General features: G+C 31.6%; 1 protein-coding gene across 2 annotated transcripts in view; it reads right to left on the bottom strand.

The window, feature by feature from the left end:
• LOC129948892 (GTP-binding protein REM 2) overlaps positions 1 to 16,260 on the bottom strand; it is a 333,357-nt gene that overhangs the window by 54,945 nt on the left and 262,152 nt on the right. For both annotated transcript variants that reach the window (XM_056060040.1, XM_056060041.1), the window contains exons 3-4: positions 5,548 to 6,008; positions 879 to 1,011 (exon numbers count right to left, since the gene is read on the bottom strand). In XM_056060040.1, coding sequence (XP_055916015.1) covers positions 879 to 1,011; positions 5,548 to 6,008 — 594 coding nt within the window. The remainder of the gene's footprint in view (positions 1 to 878; positions 1,012 to 5,547; positions 6,009 to 16,260) is intronic.

The raw sequence follows: 16,260 nt of genomic DNA, 5'->3' as shown, positions 1-16,260 counted from the left end.
AAGAAACAAACTTTGATCCCCTATATTATCAACATTTCCTTTAACATGTTTTGTGTATAATATGTTAATGGAAATTGATGTTATACAGAGGAACTTTAGGGGACTTCCTTGTAAATTATAATGTACACTATTTTGTGATATTTTAGGATATTTTGGGAAGTGGTTATTTGGAAAACGAACAAAAGTTTTTCTTGATTTTGATTCTTGATATTAAAAAGTACAGAAATTCAAGGTTTAGTTCTATTTTTACTCAAAACTTTAAAGATCCTAAATTCAACAAAAAATAAAGTGACATATGTCAAAATTATTTTTGTCTTCAAAATTGGACAAAAAGACGTGAAACCAAAAATGTGTTCGCACAATGTGCCAAATTGTTTTAAAAAAAATAATATTTATAAATTATTTTTTTTTTTGAAAATTCAACCACTTTTTCTATTATTATTTTTGTTACATTGGGTGGATAACACAAAGCAATACCCTATTATCAAATATTTAAGTAATCATGGGAAAAACAGGCACACATGTTTAATAGGACATATTGTTTCTTTGATACCTAACCTTACCACCTTGAGGCAGGTTTGATGAAAAAACTTTTATTTTACATACATATTAAAACACAAAACAATGAAAAAACGTTACAGGGTTGCCACAAATAAAATAAACATTTATTCATTATGTTTATTATTTGTGTGTGTTCGCTACAAAATCTAAGGCATAAAATCCTTCCTGGAAATCTCTTTGAGGAAACATGGGGCATTTTACTAATGTCACGCATGGAAATTTGATGGTACAACAAGCAAATTCTCAGGACCATTTATTAAAGTTGGTTTACTAAATGTATGTACAAGTTGGTACATATATGCTATTCTTTTACTTACCCATATCCAAGGAATCACATGTCTCGGAGGTATCTGTAGCAGCAACACTTGTAACGAGAGTGGAAGCTGAATCTGTTGACGTATTGATATTAGTGTCGGTCATGGACGCTGTAGATGATCCCATAATAACAACCTGCAAAAATATACATAATAAATTAATAAATAAAAGAAGTTTTGTATGTTCCTGCTAAAGGGTGCATTAAGTTTTATAAATGTAATTCATATTTTATTACAATAAATCTTATATGAATCATGAGAGTTTGTGACACCACATAATATGTACATAATTGATTTTACTGGTAAGGATACAATTAACCTTGAGGTCAGACGAGAGAATAATCCAAAGTTGTATGGAATGTTCTTCATAAAGGTATTAGTTCAATTCCCTTTTGAATTGGCTCCGAAAGATGTTAGCCAGTAGCAACTGGAGGAATTAATTGAAACATTTTGTAATTCATATTTTAAACTAATTTAAAATGCATCCTAAACAAACTAGGTTAGCTATGATATTTTATAATATACTCAAATATTCTTAAGACCTTATTTCTTTCAGACCTTTCAACAGGTTTTTAACTATAAATTTAAAATGAAAGGGAGACAGAACAGAACCTTGTGGTACTTGTTTGTTCACAAACAGATGTTCTTGCAACAAAACAAAATATGTTGTAAAAAATTTAGACTTGTATCGAAGAAACTTATCGTCTTAAATTCTCTAGAATCAAGTATTTTTTGGTTATGCTTATTAAACTTTGACTGCTGTTAAAGATTATTACATAATTTGGTTGAATTACATCAAAATTTTTGTAAAGACAAGTTCAAAATTATATTTGGTACCTTTCAAACCAAGCTTTCATTTTAAATTTCATTATATAGGTGAACTTTTTCCATTAACTATAATGGATCAAAATCCCACAAATCTTAAAAATTATTAAGACTTATTTTAAATGTATTGATTCAAAGGTATTACGTTACGTGATGATAATACGGGTCCGAAAAAAAACCTCCCGTATTTTTAGACGTTTATATTTAAAGCTATTTATAGATAAAATTGTAATTATTATTTAATGTAAAATGGCATAGTATTTAATTTACAAAATTCAATTGAAATTTTCTTTTAAATTGTTTATTTATTTCTTATTGCCTTTTAAAATATGGACGATCTTTTTGCCGGACCATGTAGTTGCAAGCAGTCGGTAAAATTGTGAAGAGCTAATGTTTCTAATACAAGCTTTTAGTTATTGACAGTACTCCGAATTTATTGTTGAACCCGTGTTCTTACATCTTTTTTAAGTCCTTATGTTGATTGCAGATTATGGCCTGGACGATATGTGGTTTTAACAAGATTTTGCAATAAAAGAAAACACACGAATACACTAAAAGTGGCCTGAGCCCTGTTTCACAAAACACTTTTCACTTTGCAACTTTGATGTTCACTTTGCAATTATTTGAACCGTTTAGGAAGTGAAGAAATAAATAAAAGTTGACAAGAAAATGGAAATAGGCTTTTTTTGACAAAAAATGATTTTAGAATTTTAGGATTAATGCGTTTATTGATCTAAATTTCGAAAATTTCTGATTTTGTAGGAGTTTTTTAATACATCGAACTTTAAAAAAACCAAAGATCAGTGAAACTTAGAATTGATTTCGATGTCCCTTGCAACACTTTTTGTGCGTACTTCTTTGGGCTGGAAATGGTGCTAAATATCACGGTGGTGCATTTTTTCACGAAATAAGCAAGTCAACCGTCTCCGGAGTAGTTTTTCGAGTGTCAAATATTATCATTGATGATTTATAAAATTATCTCTTAGTAATTCACGTTTTGGTGGAAACTAATTAATTTCCGAACTCTAAATTTAAGGCCGTGATAACACGGAATTGCATGTTGCGTATCTTCCCCAGGCAACTTGTACATTACTAAACTCTAAAGAAAGACAAAAAAAGCAGATAGGACAGAACCTTGCGGTACTCTCATTGACATAAAGGTCTTTTGAAAGAAATATTTTTAATGAAGTAAAATGTAAACGTAATTATTATTATTCCAAAATGAATTTCAATTTTGATTTTGAAAGGCTCAATATTGATAAGACTTGTGAAATTGATAACTTTTTGAAATGGGTTCGAATTGTTACGAATTTCATTATGGAAAGTTTTAAAATTGTTTGACTGCAATGAAACGTCATTTTTGAATTTGTTGAACTAATTTTATTTGTAAACTTTGAAACGAAAGGGTGGTCAAATTTTAAAGGCCGAGTTTGAATGTGAACCACACCTAAATGTCAAGTGTTTTCTGCATTTCATATAACATTTCTCAATTTAAGACTGATTCAATTATAATCATGGAAAGGTACACAATACACAACCGCGTTATATATATTAAGGCTTATTATGAAAATGGGCGTCCAAATCAAAATGCATATCATGCATTATTTGGCTCAATTTAATAGTCCAAATATGCGTACAATCGAAAGAAAATGATCAACAATTTGAGCCAAGAATTCTGAACCGGTCCTGAAGTAGATGCGATACCTCCAGTGCATGCTCGTACAGCTGCAACTGCAGAGCTTCGTCAACGGTCAGAATGGTGGAAAGAATGGCAACAGTGGATGATCAATTTTTGTAGAAAATCTTCTTCAGTAATGAAGCACATTTTCACTTCAGTGGATTCTCAGTCCAGAGGCATAATTGGGCCATTTTTCTTTGAAAATAAGAAAGGAGTGGCCGTTACAATCAATGGCGATCTCTATCGTGCTATTTTGAACGAATTTTTGTAAACAAAAGGAGGAGGAGGATATTGGTAACATTTGGTTTCAACAGGAGGACAAGGTGGCGCTACGTGCCTCACAGCCGAAGCTACACTCGATGTTTTTATAGCATTTAAGAAAAATAAAGAAGTTATTCGTTGGGCTCTATAGTTTCATCAGGACATTGCCACTTGCTACTTACCACACAGCTTAAGAAACAATGGTTCTTTTGCACGACAATTTCAATGACCGTATTATCTCATATGGTGGCGATTTTAATAGATCATATGATTTGGCAACAATTCAAGATCTAAAGGATGAGATAATTCGGCACATTAGCGGGATAAGACCTCAATTATTCTTCTGCGTCATCGAAGATTTGGACTATCGGATATAGGTGTGCCGCTTCCCATTTGGACTTCATTTTATTCCATACATAATTAAACCATACTTATTTTACTATGATAAAAATTATTGACAGTAATTTCCTAAATATTTTGTGTTTTATTCAAAATCAACAGATACCTACATACCCCAGAAATTCTAGAATACCCTTGGATTCCTTTTTTGACATCCTAGCGGTTTTTTGATCAGCTGTTATTTTACAAGCAAAACACTAACAAAAACGTATCCGGATATCCTATCTATCTGAGATTGAACGCAGCCATTGTATCTGCTTTCTAATTGATCGTTACAAAGTGACATAAAAATAAGACAGCAATATAAAATGATCAAATGTCAAACTAAATCTAATCAAAATCAAAACAAATCTTAGAAAATGATATAACAAAAAGATTTTATTCTTCCATAATAATATGTATTTGTTTAATTGTTTTATATTTTTGTTAAAGTTTTTTATTAAGTTTTTAAGTGAATCATTGTTTGAGACATGTCATTAAGTTTGATACATTTTGATTTAAATACAAAATGGATACATTCATCGATCTAATTTCTGTGTAGCTGTCAAATTTTCATTTAAATTATTATTATCTTAATTTAGTCTATAGTTTCCATATTTCAATTAAAATATTTTTATTTTTTTTTTTAATTAAACTTAGCCTGCAAGAAATTGCAAACAATTTGACTGATTTAATTTTTATTGATGCCATAAAAAATAAAATCTCTCAAAATTGATTTAAAAGTAAAAATCAGTCAGTTGAATTTTGTCCCAATGGAAGTCAAAAGTTTTCAAAATTAATTTTTTTTTGACAGATCAAAATCAAAGTGTGTTTTTCGATTTCATATCGATGGAAATCCCCTTAGATTCCATAACATTTGTAACTTATGTAAACAAGAATTAAGTTATTTAAAAAAATTCAATCTAAAATGAAAATAAATAAATATCTTCTCCATAAATTGCGCATCGTCAACTACCTTAAATTGCGATGAAACTACACTCTTAAATATAAAATGGTGAGATTGAAATTTCTTCCAGTGAATTTTTAAATTCAAAAAATGTTTGATAAAATTCAAAAACAAAAGATGTTTACATAATATTAATTTCCCGCTAAAATTGTATTTGTTCATAAGTAAAATTAAGATCGGTACTTTTCTTCTCCAAAATTAACATTATTCTAAGGAATTTATAAGATCAAAAATTGTTTAACAACTACAAAAAAGAGCAATTTCTCACAAAATCAATGATTGCACTTTTACTTCTGCCATCACATAGCCTCCTCCCCCTTTACAACTACTTTAGGAACATGTGTTTCATTTCACTTGCATCATGGCTAAAACGTTGATCAAACGGATATTTCACTCAAAGTTCAACCGCAAACGTCATCAGAAGGATAAAATTAGAATTATATCCCCTCTAACCCCACCCTCTTAACCAACATTTTGAAACTTGCAACTTTCAAAAATAATTTAAAAAAAACAAAACTTATTGTAAATTATTTTTTGAGTTCATTTTTGTATTATAAACTTACCTTAGGTACACTTGAGGATGATAGCGCAGCTCCTGACGATGCAGTGGCAGTAGATGATGCCGCAGCAGAGGCAGCTGCAACCGAATTATGATGATGGTGGACGACGACGGTGGTACCATTGGAGGCAGTGGCATTATTAGTGCTGCCGGTGCACGGCATGGTCGAGTTCAGCTTTGTCTTGGCACTGCGCCCACTTTTAAAGTACATCCTTCTGAGTGCTGTTGCCGAGGCAGAGGAACTTGCGAAACCATCGGTGTCCGATCCACTTGAATTACCTGGACTTTGAGAACGTCCCATTGCAAGGGCCATCATTGTGGTGGCCTTTGAGCGAGTCGTTGCTGGTTGTTGTGTTGTTGTTGTTGCTGTTGATGTTGCGGTGGTGGTTCTGGTTGTGACGACTGATGCACCTTGCGTGACATGCGTTACAGAAACGGTCATTGCAGCTGGAGTTTGAACGTTTCCTGATGATGGTAAATTGGAAAATATAAACAAAGATTTTCTATTAAGTACGTACATACATCTACAATATGTCATGAACATTGAAAATGGTTGAATGAACAATAAATGTGTATGTTTCAATTTCAATTTCAGAATAAAGTGTTTTGTATCCTTGTACTTATATGATAAATCAATTACGAGGTGGATTCGTGCACATTTTCTGTCATTACCAATAAATTTGATTTGTGATTTGCTGTCGGCTTTGGGTTAAGGATTTTTTAAAAAGGTGATTACTAATTGAAACCTCTGTTTCGATTAAAAGTGACGATTGCTTAATTGATTTAAAATTGGTTTAAATTCAATGAACTGGATTTAAAAAGTGATTACATGTGTTGCCATAGTTGGATTATTATTTCAAAACAAATTTTGCCAAAAAGCTATCGGGACTAATCAGTATTGAAACCTGGCAAAAGAGTTTTAACTTCAAGAGTTTGGATAATTAGGCACTGAATACAAATTTTCACGGAATCTTGTGCATAAAATTTATTAAGAAATCTCTAATGCGCTTAATTTCAAGTCTTAAACCAATAACAAAACTTGTAAAAAAATAACATGATTATTGTGTTGAGTTTCGAAAACAAAAAAATTTAAAAATAAAAAAAAACTATGCTACCGAGATGATGTCAACTTAAGCTTAATTTAGTCACAAGACCGTTCTTGGTATTAAATCATATTTTTTTGTTTAAAAATTTTCGGCAGATTTTAATTTTTTTTCACTCGTTCCCGGTGCCAAACCTGCGTTAAGGCAAAACAGTGCTTGGGGTGCCACTTAGCTAGGGCGTAAAAATTAGTGGAACAATTTTAAAAAAGTTTTATTTTTTTTAGTTTAGTTGTGACCAGTCAATCGAATAACGTGGATCTTCGCAAATATTGTATGCTTTCAAGATCCACGAACAATTTTATCTTATGTGGAAGATACCACAGGGAAAATGTTAACTGAAGCTACTATTAATGAGCTTAGTAAAAGAAAATTAAACTTACATTTTTTGAGGAGCCAAGCAGCACCGAAAATTTCTATGAAGTGAAATGTTTTTTATCTGCTGTCCAATACCTTTATAACTTTTTTTAGGAATTCCCCAAGCGCTGGGTTATCCTGCAAAAACAAGCTAACTACTTAAAAAAAGTCAAGCAGAGCAAAAGCTACTAACAGTCTCAACTAGGTATAAACGCATATACAAATTTAAATTTGTTTTATCAAGGATTATTTGGGAATAAGTTTTTAGGAAAATAAACAGCATTTCAAAACGCTTCAGTAAAAATCTTCGGACTACGGACTAGAAGAACGCTAATGATAAAAATGCATGTCCATTTCATTCTGTACAATTTTAGTTTTTTTTTCAATGTTTTGGCGACAAAATTGTCTTTTCCAGAGCAGTTCGGCACAACTTATTACATTTAAAAGACTTTCACTTATTCCCTTGGCGTAATGGTTACTGTGTAGGACTATCATGCTAGTGGTTTTGGGTTCAAACCCTGCTATGACAACTAAAGTTTATTTCACGGGCACTGCCTTTTGCGAGGAATTGACAAATCTTCCAAGGTAATTATATTTACGAAAAGTACTTTCTCGAATTAGCCGTTCTGATTTGGCACACCATTTCATCAATGGTTTACTATCAGGTTGCGTCATTGCGCCAATTTTGTTTTTTCTTATGAAAATAACCAATATGTTCCACTAATGCAATTAAAAATGAATAGTTCTACATTTACTGCAACAATGTTAAGTGATGTTATTTTAAAAATCGAAACATATGTAAAGTGTAACATCGCAATAATAAGAAAATAAATTCGAAAAACATGTTACTTTCGTTGTATTAAAGTAGTCCAGTCGAAGGCACTGTCTTAAGAAACTATATCGCAAGAGAAGCTCAGAGGAGCTATTGAATGACATTAGTTGATTTATTCTTCAGTCATCCAAAATCATTTACAAGGAATCCATGGATTCAAACGTGAAACCCACGGAAATTGTTAAAATTCACTTTTTAAATCTATCAACAGTAACTTGGTTTCTTATTTGATTGGGTTCTTGAAATTCATCAAATGAAATTAATAAGAAAATCGTTTTCAGTGATGACACCTAGAAGGCTGCATTAATAAACAAAATTCTCTCACCTGGTTCGGAAAATTCAAGAATAATTATTTAAAATTCACTAAATTCACAACTTGCCAATATTAGGTAATGGATTTGTTTTCATTGGACCTGAATCAGTTTAAAAAAGAGGCTGGGATGCGATCCACACTGATAACTTCTTAAAAAATTTTAAAATTACCAACAAGATTTTTCGTATAAAGAAATAGTTTAGTTTGAAAATCTAGTTTTGTTGAATAGATTTTTAGTCAAAAACAAATTTTTACCAATTTTGGTAACATTTCTTACCAAAATGCAAAATGTCGGCTCAGTTGAAAAATTAAATTTTAATCAAAATGACTGGCATATATTTAAAGCGCAGTTAGACCAGTTTTTCATTGCTAACGATGTAACCGTGGAAGTAAAGAAGAAAGCAATTTTAATTAGTGCTTTATCAGAACAATCATATAAATTGGTTAATAATTTGATTCACCCAAATAAAATAGAAACGGCTTCGTACGATGTGCTAAGCAAAGCTTTCAGCGATCATCTTAAGCCTACAGTTTCTGGGTTTGCTGAGCGTCACAAGTTCTACTCCGCAGTTAAAGATCATCATGAAACAGTAAACCAATGGGCAGCACGAGTGCGATCACTTTCTATAAGCTGCGAGTTTGGAGTTGAGCTTAATTCAGCTCTACGCGATAAGTTCGTGATGGGACTGCAGAAAGGAGTGGCAAAGGACAAGCTATTTTTGGAGAGCGTGGAAAAGTTAACATTCGACAAAGCCGTTGAAATTGCTAATGCAGTGGAGTGTGTCAAGCACCAGTACGAGCTTGACGTAAGCATAAAATAAGAACCAAGTTCATCTGACGGTATTTATCGAATGGGGCAAACGAGGCAAAAGGGCAACAGTGGGCAGGTAACGGGCAAACAACATCATCAGCAGCAGCGTGGACAAAAGCAACAAGGTAACAACAGCTATATGGACAGTAAGTGTTCAATTTGCGGTCTGTCAAATCATATAGAAAGCTCATGTCGATTTAAGAATTATCGATGTAAACGATGTAAAAAAAGAGGGCATTTGCTACGTGTGTGTCCAAATAAAAATAATAATTATAACGGACAACAAGATTTTAAGTATATCGAAGGAACTGAACTATCTTTGTTTAATTTAACTTCTAGTATAGAATCAAATGAACCTATTAAATTAAAAGTTTGCATGAATAGTATTCCTATGACGATGGAAATTGAAACGGGTGCTTCTATTTCTGCAATCTCCTTAAAAACATATCGCGATCATTTTAAGTTTCATGCGTTAGAAACATCTAGTTTAGTATTTAATAATTATAATGGCATAAAAATTAAACCTATTGGTGTTTGTGTAATGGATGTTTTATACAAGAATGTGTGTAAAAAGATTAAAGTTGTTGTTGTTGAAAACGGTGGTCCACCATTACTAGGCCGAAATTTCTTAAATGAATTTGGTATTAAATTTGAAAATTTATATTATATTGAGAAAAATATTTCTTCAGAAGTACATGCAATAACTGAAAATTTTAGTGAATTATTTGACGGAAAATTAGGCAAATTTAATAAAAGTTTGATTTCATTACATGTAAAAAGTGACTGCTGTCCAAAGTTTTTCAAGCCACGCCAAATGCCATTAGCTTTGAAAGAAAAGGTGGAGAGTGAAATTGACAAGCTAGTAGATCTGGGTGTATTAGAACCTGTAAATTTTAGTGAGTGGGGAACCCCGATCGTTCCTATTTTGAAAAAGTCAGGTGAGGTGCGGATTTGCGGGGATTTTAAAATCACCGTCAATCCTCAATTATTAATTGATAAATATCCTCTTCCACGAATCGAGGAATTATTCGCTCAACTGCATGGTGGCGAAGAATTCACAAAATTAGATTTGTCGATGGCGTACCAGCAGTTGGTTCTGGACGATGAATCTAGAAAATTAACAACGATATCCACAACAAAAGGGCTATTTCGCTACACGCGCTTAGTTTATGGTTTGGCATCAGCTCCAGCGGTGTTTCAAAAAATGATGGATAGTTTGTTAATGGGCATTAAAGGTGTGGTAGTGTTCCTTGATGACATATTGATAACAGCTCCAAATAGGAAATTGCATATAGAAAAGGTAAAGCATGTTCTGAAAATCTTGCAAGACGCAGGCCTTAAGTTAAATAAAGATAAATGCACCTTCCTAGCTAAGTAAATAAATTATTTAGGTCATGTGATAGACAAATCGGGATTAAAAACTTGTCCTAATAAGATTAAAACGATTCAAGAGATTCAAGATCCCACTTGTTTAAAAGAATTGCAATCGTTTCTTGGGGTCATAAATTTTTATAGAAAGTTTTTGCCTAATGTAACTACACTTTGCGCACCATTATACGATTTATTAAAAAAGACCGCGAAATTTGAGTGGACTGAGGTGCATTCTGAAGCCATTAGCAAGATAAAAAGAGAACTAATTTCAAAGTCTGCCTTGGCTCATTTTAATCCAATGTTGGTGATAAAGCTTACGGTGGATGCTAGTCCGATTGGACTAGGCGCTGTGTTATCCCAGGTGTATGAAAATGGTTTGGAGAGGCCAATAGAGTTTGCGTCCCGAAAGCTGACTGATACAGAGCAAAAGTACTCGCAGTTAGATAGGGAAGCCATAGCTATTCTTTTTGGAGTTAAAAGATTCCACCATTACTTGTATGGCAGAGAATTCACTTTAGTGACGGATAATAAGCCGCTTATGCATATATTTGGTTCCAAGAAAGGTATACCACAGATGGCAGCTAATCGTTTGCAACGGATTGCACTAGTTTTGACCGGATATACGTTTAAAATTGAATGTATTAGATCGCATGCAAATGTTGCCGATTATTTCTCTCGATTTCCAAACGAAGAATCTGTCGGTATGCAAGTAGACGACTCGAATTTGTGTTACATAAACTATGTAAAAGAAATAAGTAATTTACCCATCACTATAGAAGATGTTAAAAAAGAATCTGAAAAGGATTCCATAGTATCAAAAGTTATACAGTACATGCAATCTGGTTGGGAACATGACAAGGTCGACGTTTCTCTTAGACCATTTTTTTTTGAGACGACATGAACTAAACATTGAGTATGGTTGTTTATTTTGGGGTTACCGCATTATAATTCCTGTATCATTGCAGGCATCGGTTTTAGGTGAATTACATAAAACGCACATGGGCATAGGAAAAATGAAAGCTATGGCAAGAAGTTATTGTTGGTGGCCAAAGCTTGATGGTGAATTGGAAGCTATTGCTAAATCTTGTGAACAATGCCTGGCAACTAGAACTGATCCCCCAAAAGGGAAGCTGATTTGCTGGGAGTGGCCTGAAGAACCGTGGACTCGCGTTCACATAGATTTTTTGGGACCAATTTTTAAGAGATGGTTTTTAGTAGTAGTGGACAGACATAGCAAGTGGCCAGAATGTTTAGATATGGGCACTAATACAACAAGTAGGGCTACTATAAATAAACTAAGACCATTATTTGCGCGTTTTGGCGTACCTAAAATATTAGTATCCGATAATGGCACAGCATTTGTTTCGAGCGAATTTGAAAATTTTTTAAATATGAATGGTATTAAACATCGCACAACACCAGTAGGAAACCCGGCTACGAACGGGCAAGCCGAAAATTTTGTTAAAACTATTAAAAACGCATTAAAACGAGCATTAGGAGCAAATGAAAAAATTGAAATCCAAACTGCACTTAATTCGTTTTTATTAGACTATAGAAATACTATTCATTCAAGCACAGGCGTATCTCCAGCTGAACTTATGTTAGGAAGAAAATTAAGAACTAGGCTAGATTTACTTAATCCTAAACGAAACATGAAAGTTGATTTAAGTAAAATTGGAACAACTATTGAAAAACAACAAAAATGTCAAAAACAAAATTATAAATCTAAAACAAGAAAAACTTTTAAAATTAATGATATTGTCATGGTTAAAGATTGTTGTAAAGCTAATAAAATAATTTGGACTAAAGCTAAAATTGTAAAAATATTAGGCATGCAAATATATTTAGTGCAAGTAATAAAATCTAATAAAATCTGGAAAAGACATGTAAATCAAATAATCAGTGTTTGCGACAAAAATAGTCAAAGTTATATTCCTGTTACTCTGAATGATGATATCGATAATATAATAAAAAATAAATCTATAAGTAATGAATCTTTTTGTGAACCTAATGTTAAATCAAATGTAGAATCTCATTTAGATGAAGGAGATGTACATACTAAATCGGACAAAGATCCGGAAAAAGAAGATGAAGTAAATATTATTAGAAATAAAAAACTTAATGTAAATAGAGGAGGTACTCCTGAAAAAACTGTAAAAAAGCATCATCTAAGAAGTTTAAAAAATAATGAATTTTACAGTTTGTAATGAAGTATCTTAATTTAAAATTGTAAAGGACAATCAACTGAAGGGGGATATTGTGATGTGTTTTACCAATGATTAAACTTATACAGCTATAACCAATAGAGCTTTTACTAGATTCAATATCATTTGCCATAATGTTCTGAGCTCAGTTGTTTGTCCTCCTTTGCATGAATCACATGCTAACTAATTATACCTAGGAATTAATTAAATAATAAAGTACAAACATATATTTGAAATTAAATAATCTGCCTTTTTACTCGAGTCATCACAGACAGCAACATTTTTAAATAGAAAAAAGGAGTTTAAAGCCAACATCTCAGAGTTTTGAAAAGATATTCGAGTCGAAACTCAATTTTTACTAACTTTGAGTAAAGGTTTTTTTAGGTTTTTATTTTTTATAAAAGAACAGTCAATTCGATTTTTCTCAAAATTTTACCAGATATTAAAAGCTTTATTTTTCGTTGAACAAAATTGTTTTGCAGATAAAATCATTTTGCATACGTAAAATTTTAGAGGTGTCAAATGTTTGTTCAGTTTTGATTTATAAAAAAATCAGTTGATTACATTTTTTTTTCAAAAAAATATACTTGATTGGTATCACGTTACAATATACACAATTTAATTCAAGTCTCTAGCGAAAAAAACGTCGCGAACGTACGTATACACACGCACGCACAGACATCTCTCTAAAAAGTCTCTTATGTTGACTCTAGGGACCTTGAAACGTGAGAAATGTCAAAACTTTTCATTTGACAAATCGGACCCATTGTAATGTCAATAAGGCTGGTTCAATGGTTGCGGTGAATAAATTACCATGATTAATGATTTTTTAAATCCAGGATTGGAAGATATTGAAGTAAAAGGTGTTTTTTTGCAAAATGGTCACGTGAAAGATAAGGTCTATTTCAATGCTCAAAAATCGCTTGAAGGCCTTTAAGACTGAATTTTTAAAGGCATTAAGTCGAAAATGAGTGAATAAGTAATAAACAATTTCAGGAAGAGTGAAGATCCTGTACTGAAAACCAATGATAATATTTTAGTCTGTTTTCAGATAGTTGCGGTGTTATTGCAAACTACAAGATTTTCGGAAACTGCTATTCTAAAGCCCCGTAAATATCGTGTCTGCTCTTTCCAAAAAAAAACTTATTTTCTTATGATTCTTAAATAATTAACCTTGAATTATCAAAGAGAAAGTTCATGTGCTCTTGTGAATTTCTTGAATCATTATTTCCCCAAAGTAATAATTTCATTGAATTCTAAGTAATAAATTGCCACTTAAGCTTAAATCTTCTTATAAAAATATAAATTTTCGAAGACATTGAGACATTTTTTGACCCCATATAGAACTTTTTCGCAGTCAATTAAATATGTCAACAGTCTATTGATCTAGAAACATTTGAAAAACATGCCCCTTTTCACTGTGTTTTTTAAATTTAAAACCATAAGAATCAATTTATAATAAGTAAATTTTCCCAAAACTTTTAATATTTCACCAAAAACCGCGTACGGCGCAATATACAAAACTCTTATTTTGTCCATTACATGGTATTATAGTATTATCTGTTTAAAAAGATTCCTACAAAGCAAAATGAATACTCAGAAAGGAAGGGGATTTCTCATCAATAAAATTTATTAGCTGCCCCATTCGAACTCGATAAGCAACCAAACAATTTTTTATTATCTAAAAATACTGTGGAAATCCAAAAATATACATCATTTATACAAATTCGAGCTTTTATCTCAAATTATCCATCACACAATTCGTTGTATTTATAATACTTGAAAATAAACAAAAGAGAAAACACAAAAACAGAACCGAAACAAAACAAAAATACAAATCCAAAACCATTTGGGATTTGTTTATTTAACATTCGAATGATTTTCATCATAATCACAAATAAAAATCAATCCATCCTCAAAATATTGGATTAATGGTTCCTATGTTTTGCTTTGTTTTTGCCATTCTTGTTAATTTTGGAAAATTCGGATTTTCACATGAATTCACACACGATTTAGTTTGCTATTGATTCATTGTAACTGGGTTAATAATCAAAATTACAGTATATCTACGGAGCACAACTTCGCTACTTAGTTTAAAAAAGGGATTTCTAATAAAAGAATAAATTTTGATGTTTCAAAAAAACGAAGAAATTATTTTATAAATCAATGGATTCTTCGATTATTTCATTGTAAACAGGAAGGGATGACATTGAGAAATCGAAAAACCTGGGTTTTTTGGTAAAATTTTATTTAACCGAAATTATATGATAATTTTGGAAAGTACTAATTTTTGTCTTCTAGGAAGAGTTGTAATTATCATGTTAATTTCTGGAAAATCGTATATGTTATGAGTCTTGAATTTAAAACTTTTGTGGTCTAGAAAAAACCGTTTTGCAAGTTAATTTTAAATGATTTCTTCGGTTTTAAGTATCTACTCAAATTAGAAACAAAAAAGAAGCAGGGTGCGACCCACACTGATAACTTCCCATTCTTTCTGTAGATTTGTCTTGCTTAAAACTTTTCTTTAATATTTATAACAATATGTTGAAGTTAATATCCTTCTTAATTCTACTTATACTTGACCACTTCTTTTCAATTTTTTATTGTTTCTATAGTTTTCCGTGTTTTGTAAAAAAAAGTTGTGAATTGAATTCTTCTTCTAAAACATTACTTATAATTACCAACAATATTTTGCAATTGAATAAGTATGTTAACGCGATCAAACACAATATTTTTTATAAAATGAAATTCGATTGAATCAAATATTCTAAATTATTGAAAAGATATTTGAGTCGAAAATCATTTTTTCCATGTTTTGTTCGTAAAATAATAGAGGTGACAATTATTTTTTAGAAATGGTATTAATTTGATAGGTCAAAAAGCCAGCGACTCAATTTTAATTTGTTTGAGAGTCTTTTCTGCATCTTTCTGCATTATTATCTCTATAACTGGTTCTTGAGATATAGACAACAAAAAAAGGTTTCCGAATTTACGGACGAACGTACACACGCACACACAGACATCTCTCTAAAAAAAATTCGTTTAGATTCTAGGGATTATGAAACGTCGAGAAATGTCAACATTTTCAATTCGAAAAATGGTACCGGTTACAATAACTTCCTATGGAAGTTACTTGACATGAACTTATTCTTAGGAAATTCAAGACTAATCATAAAAGAAGTAACTCAACCATTGCACACAATTTAAAAAAATAAATTAAAAACCTGATTCAGATAGTTTTTGATTGAAATATTTGGAAATTGTAGTGATTTGTTGGCAAACCAAGCACATTTATTTATGGTGTTTAAGATTAAGAAGTTTGTTGTTAATAAAATAAAAACAAATCATTTTAAAGTTTTCAGAAATATTATTTTTAGTTTAAAGTATACAGATTTCCAAAAAGAGGTTTCATTTTGACAACACAGCTACAGTTATAGAACCATATCCTTTCATATTCATTTTTGCTGCAACAATAATCTCAATATCTTTAAGGTCTTCAACACCTGGCTCCAAAGAAAACAATTAAAGGTTTTAGATGCGGTCACCTTGTCGACACATATTACTGCCAGCCTAAAAACTGAATTGAATAGTGACACGTTGCGGAGAGGCTTTTAAACTATCATGTGTAGCCTCAAACTCTCAAAGGGGTAAATGAACCCCATCACTGAAAATTATATTTCGGTGAAAATTTGGTTCACTTTGAATTTAAGAGCCTTATAACCTTAGTAT

The sequence above is a fragment of the Eupeodes corollae genome, chromosome 3, assembly GCF_945859685.1.
Source record: "Eupeodes corollae chromosome 3, idEupCoro1.1, whole genome shotgun sequence".
Lineage (NCBI taxonomy): Eukaryota > Metazoa > Arthropoda > Insecta > Diptera > Syrphidae > Eupeodes > Eupeodes corollae.
The sequence above is the reverse complement of the archived record's forward strand: the minus strand, read 5'-3'. Positions and strand labels throughout refer to the sequence as shown.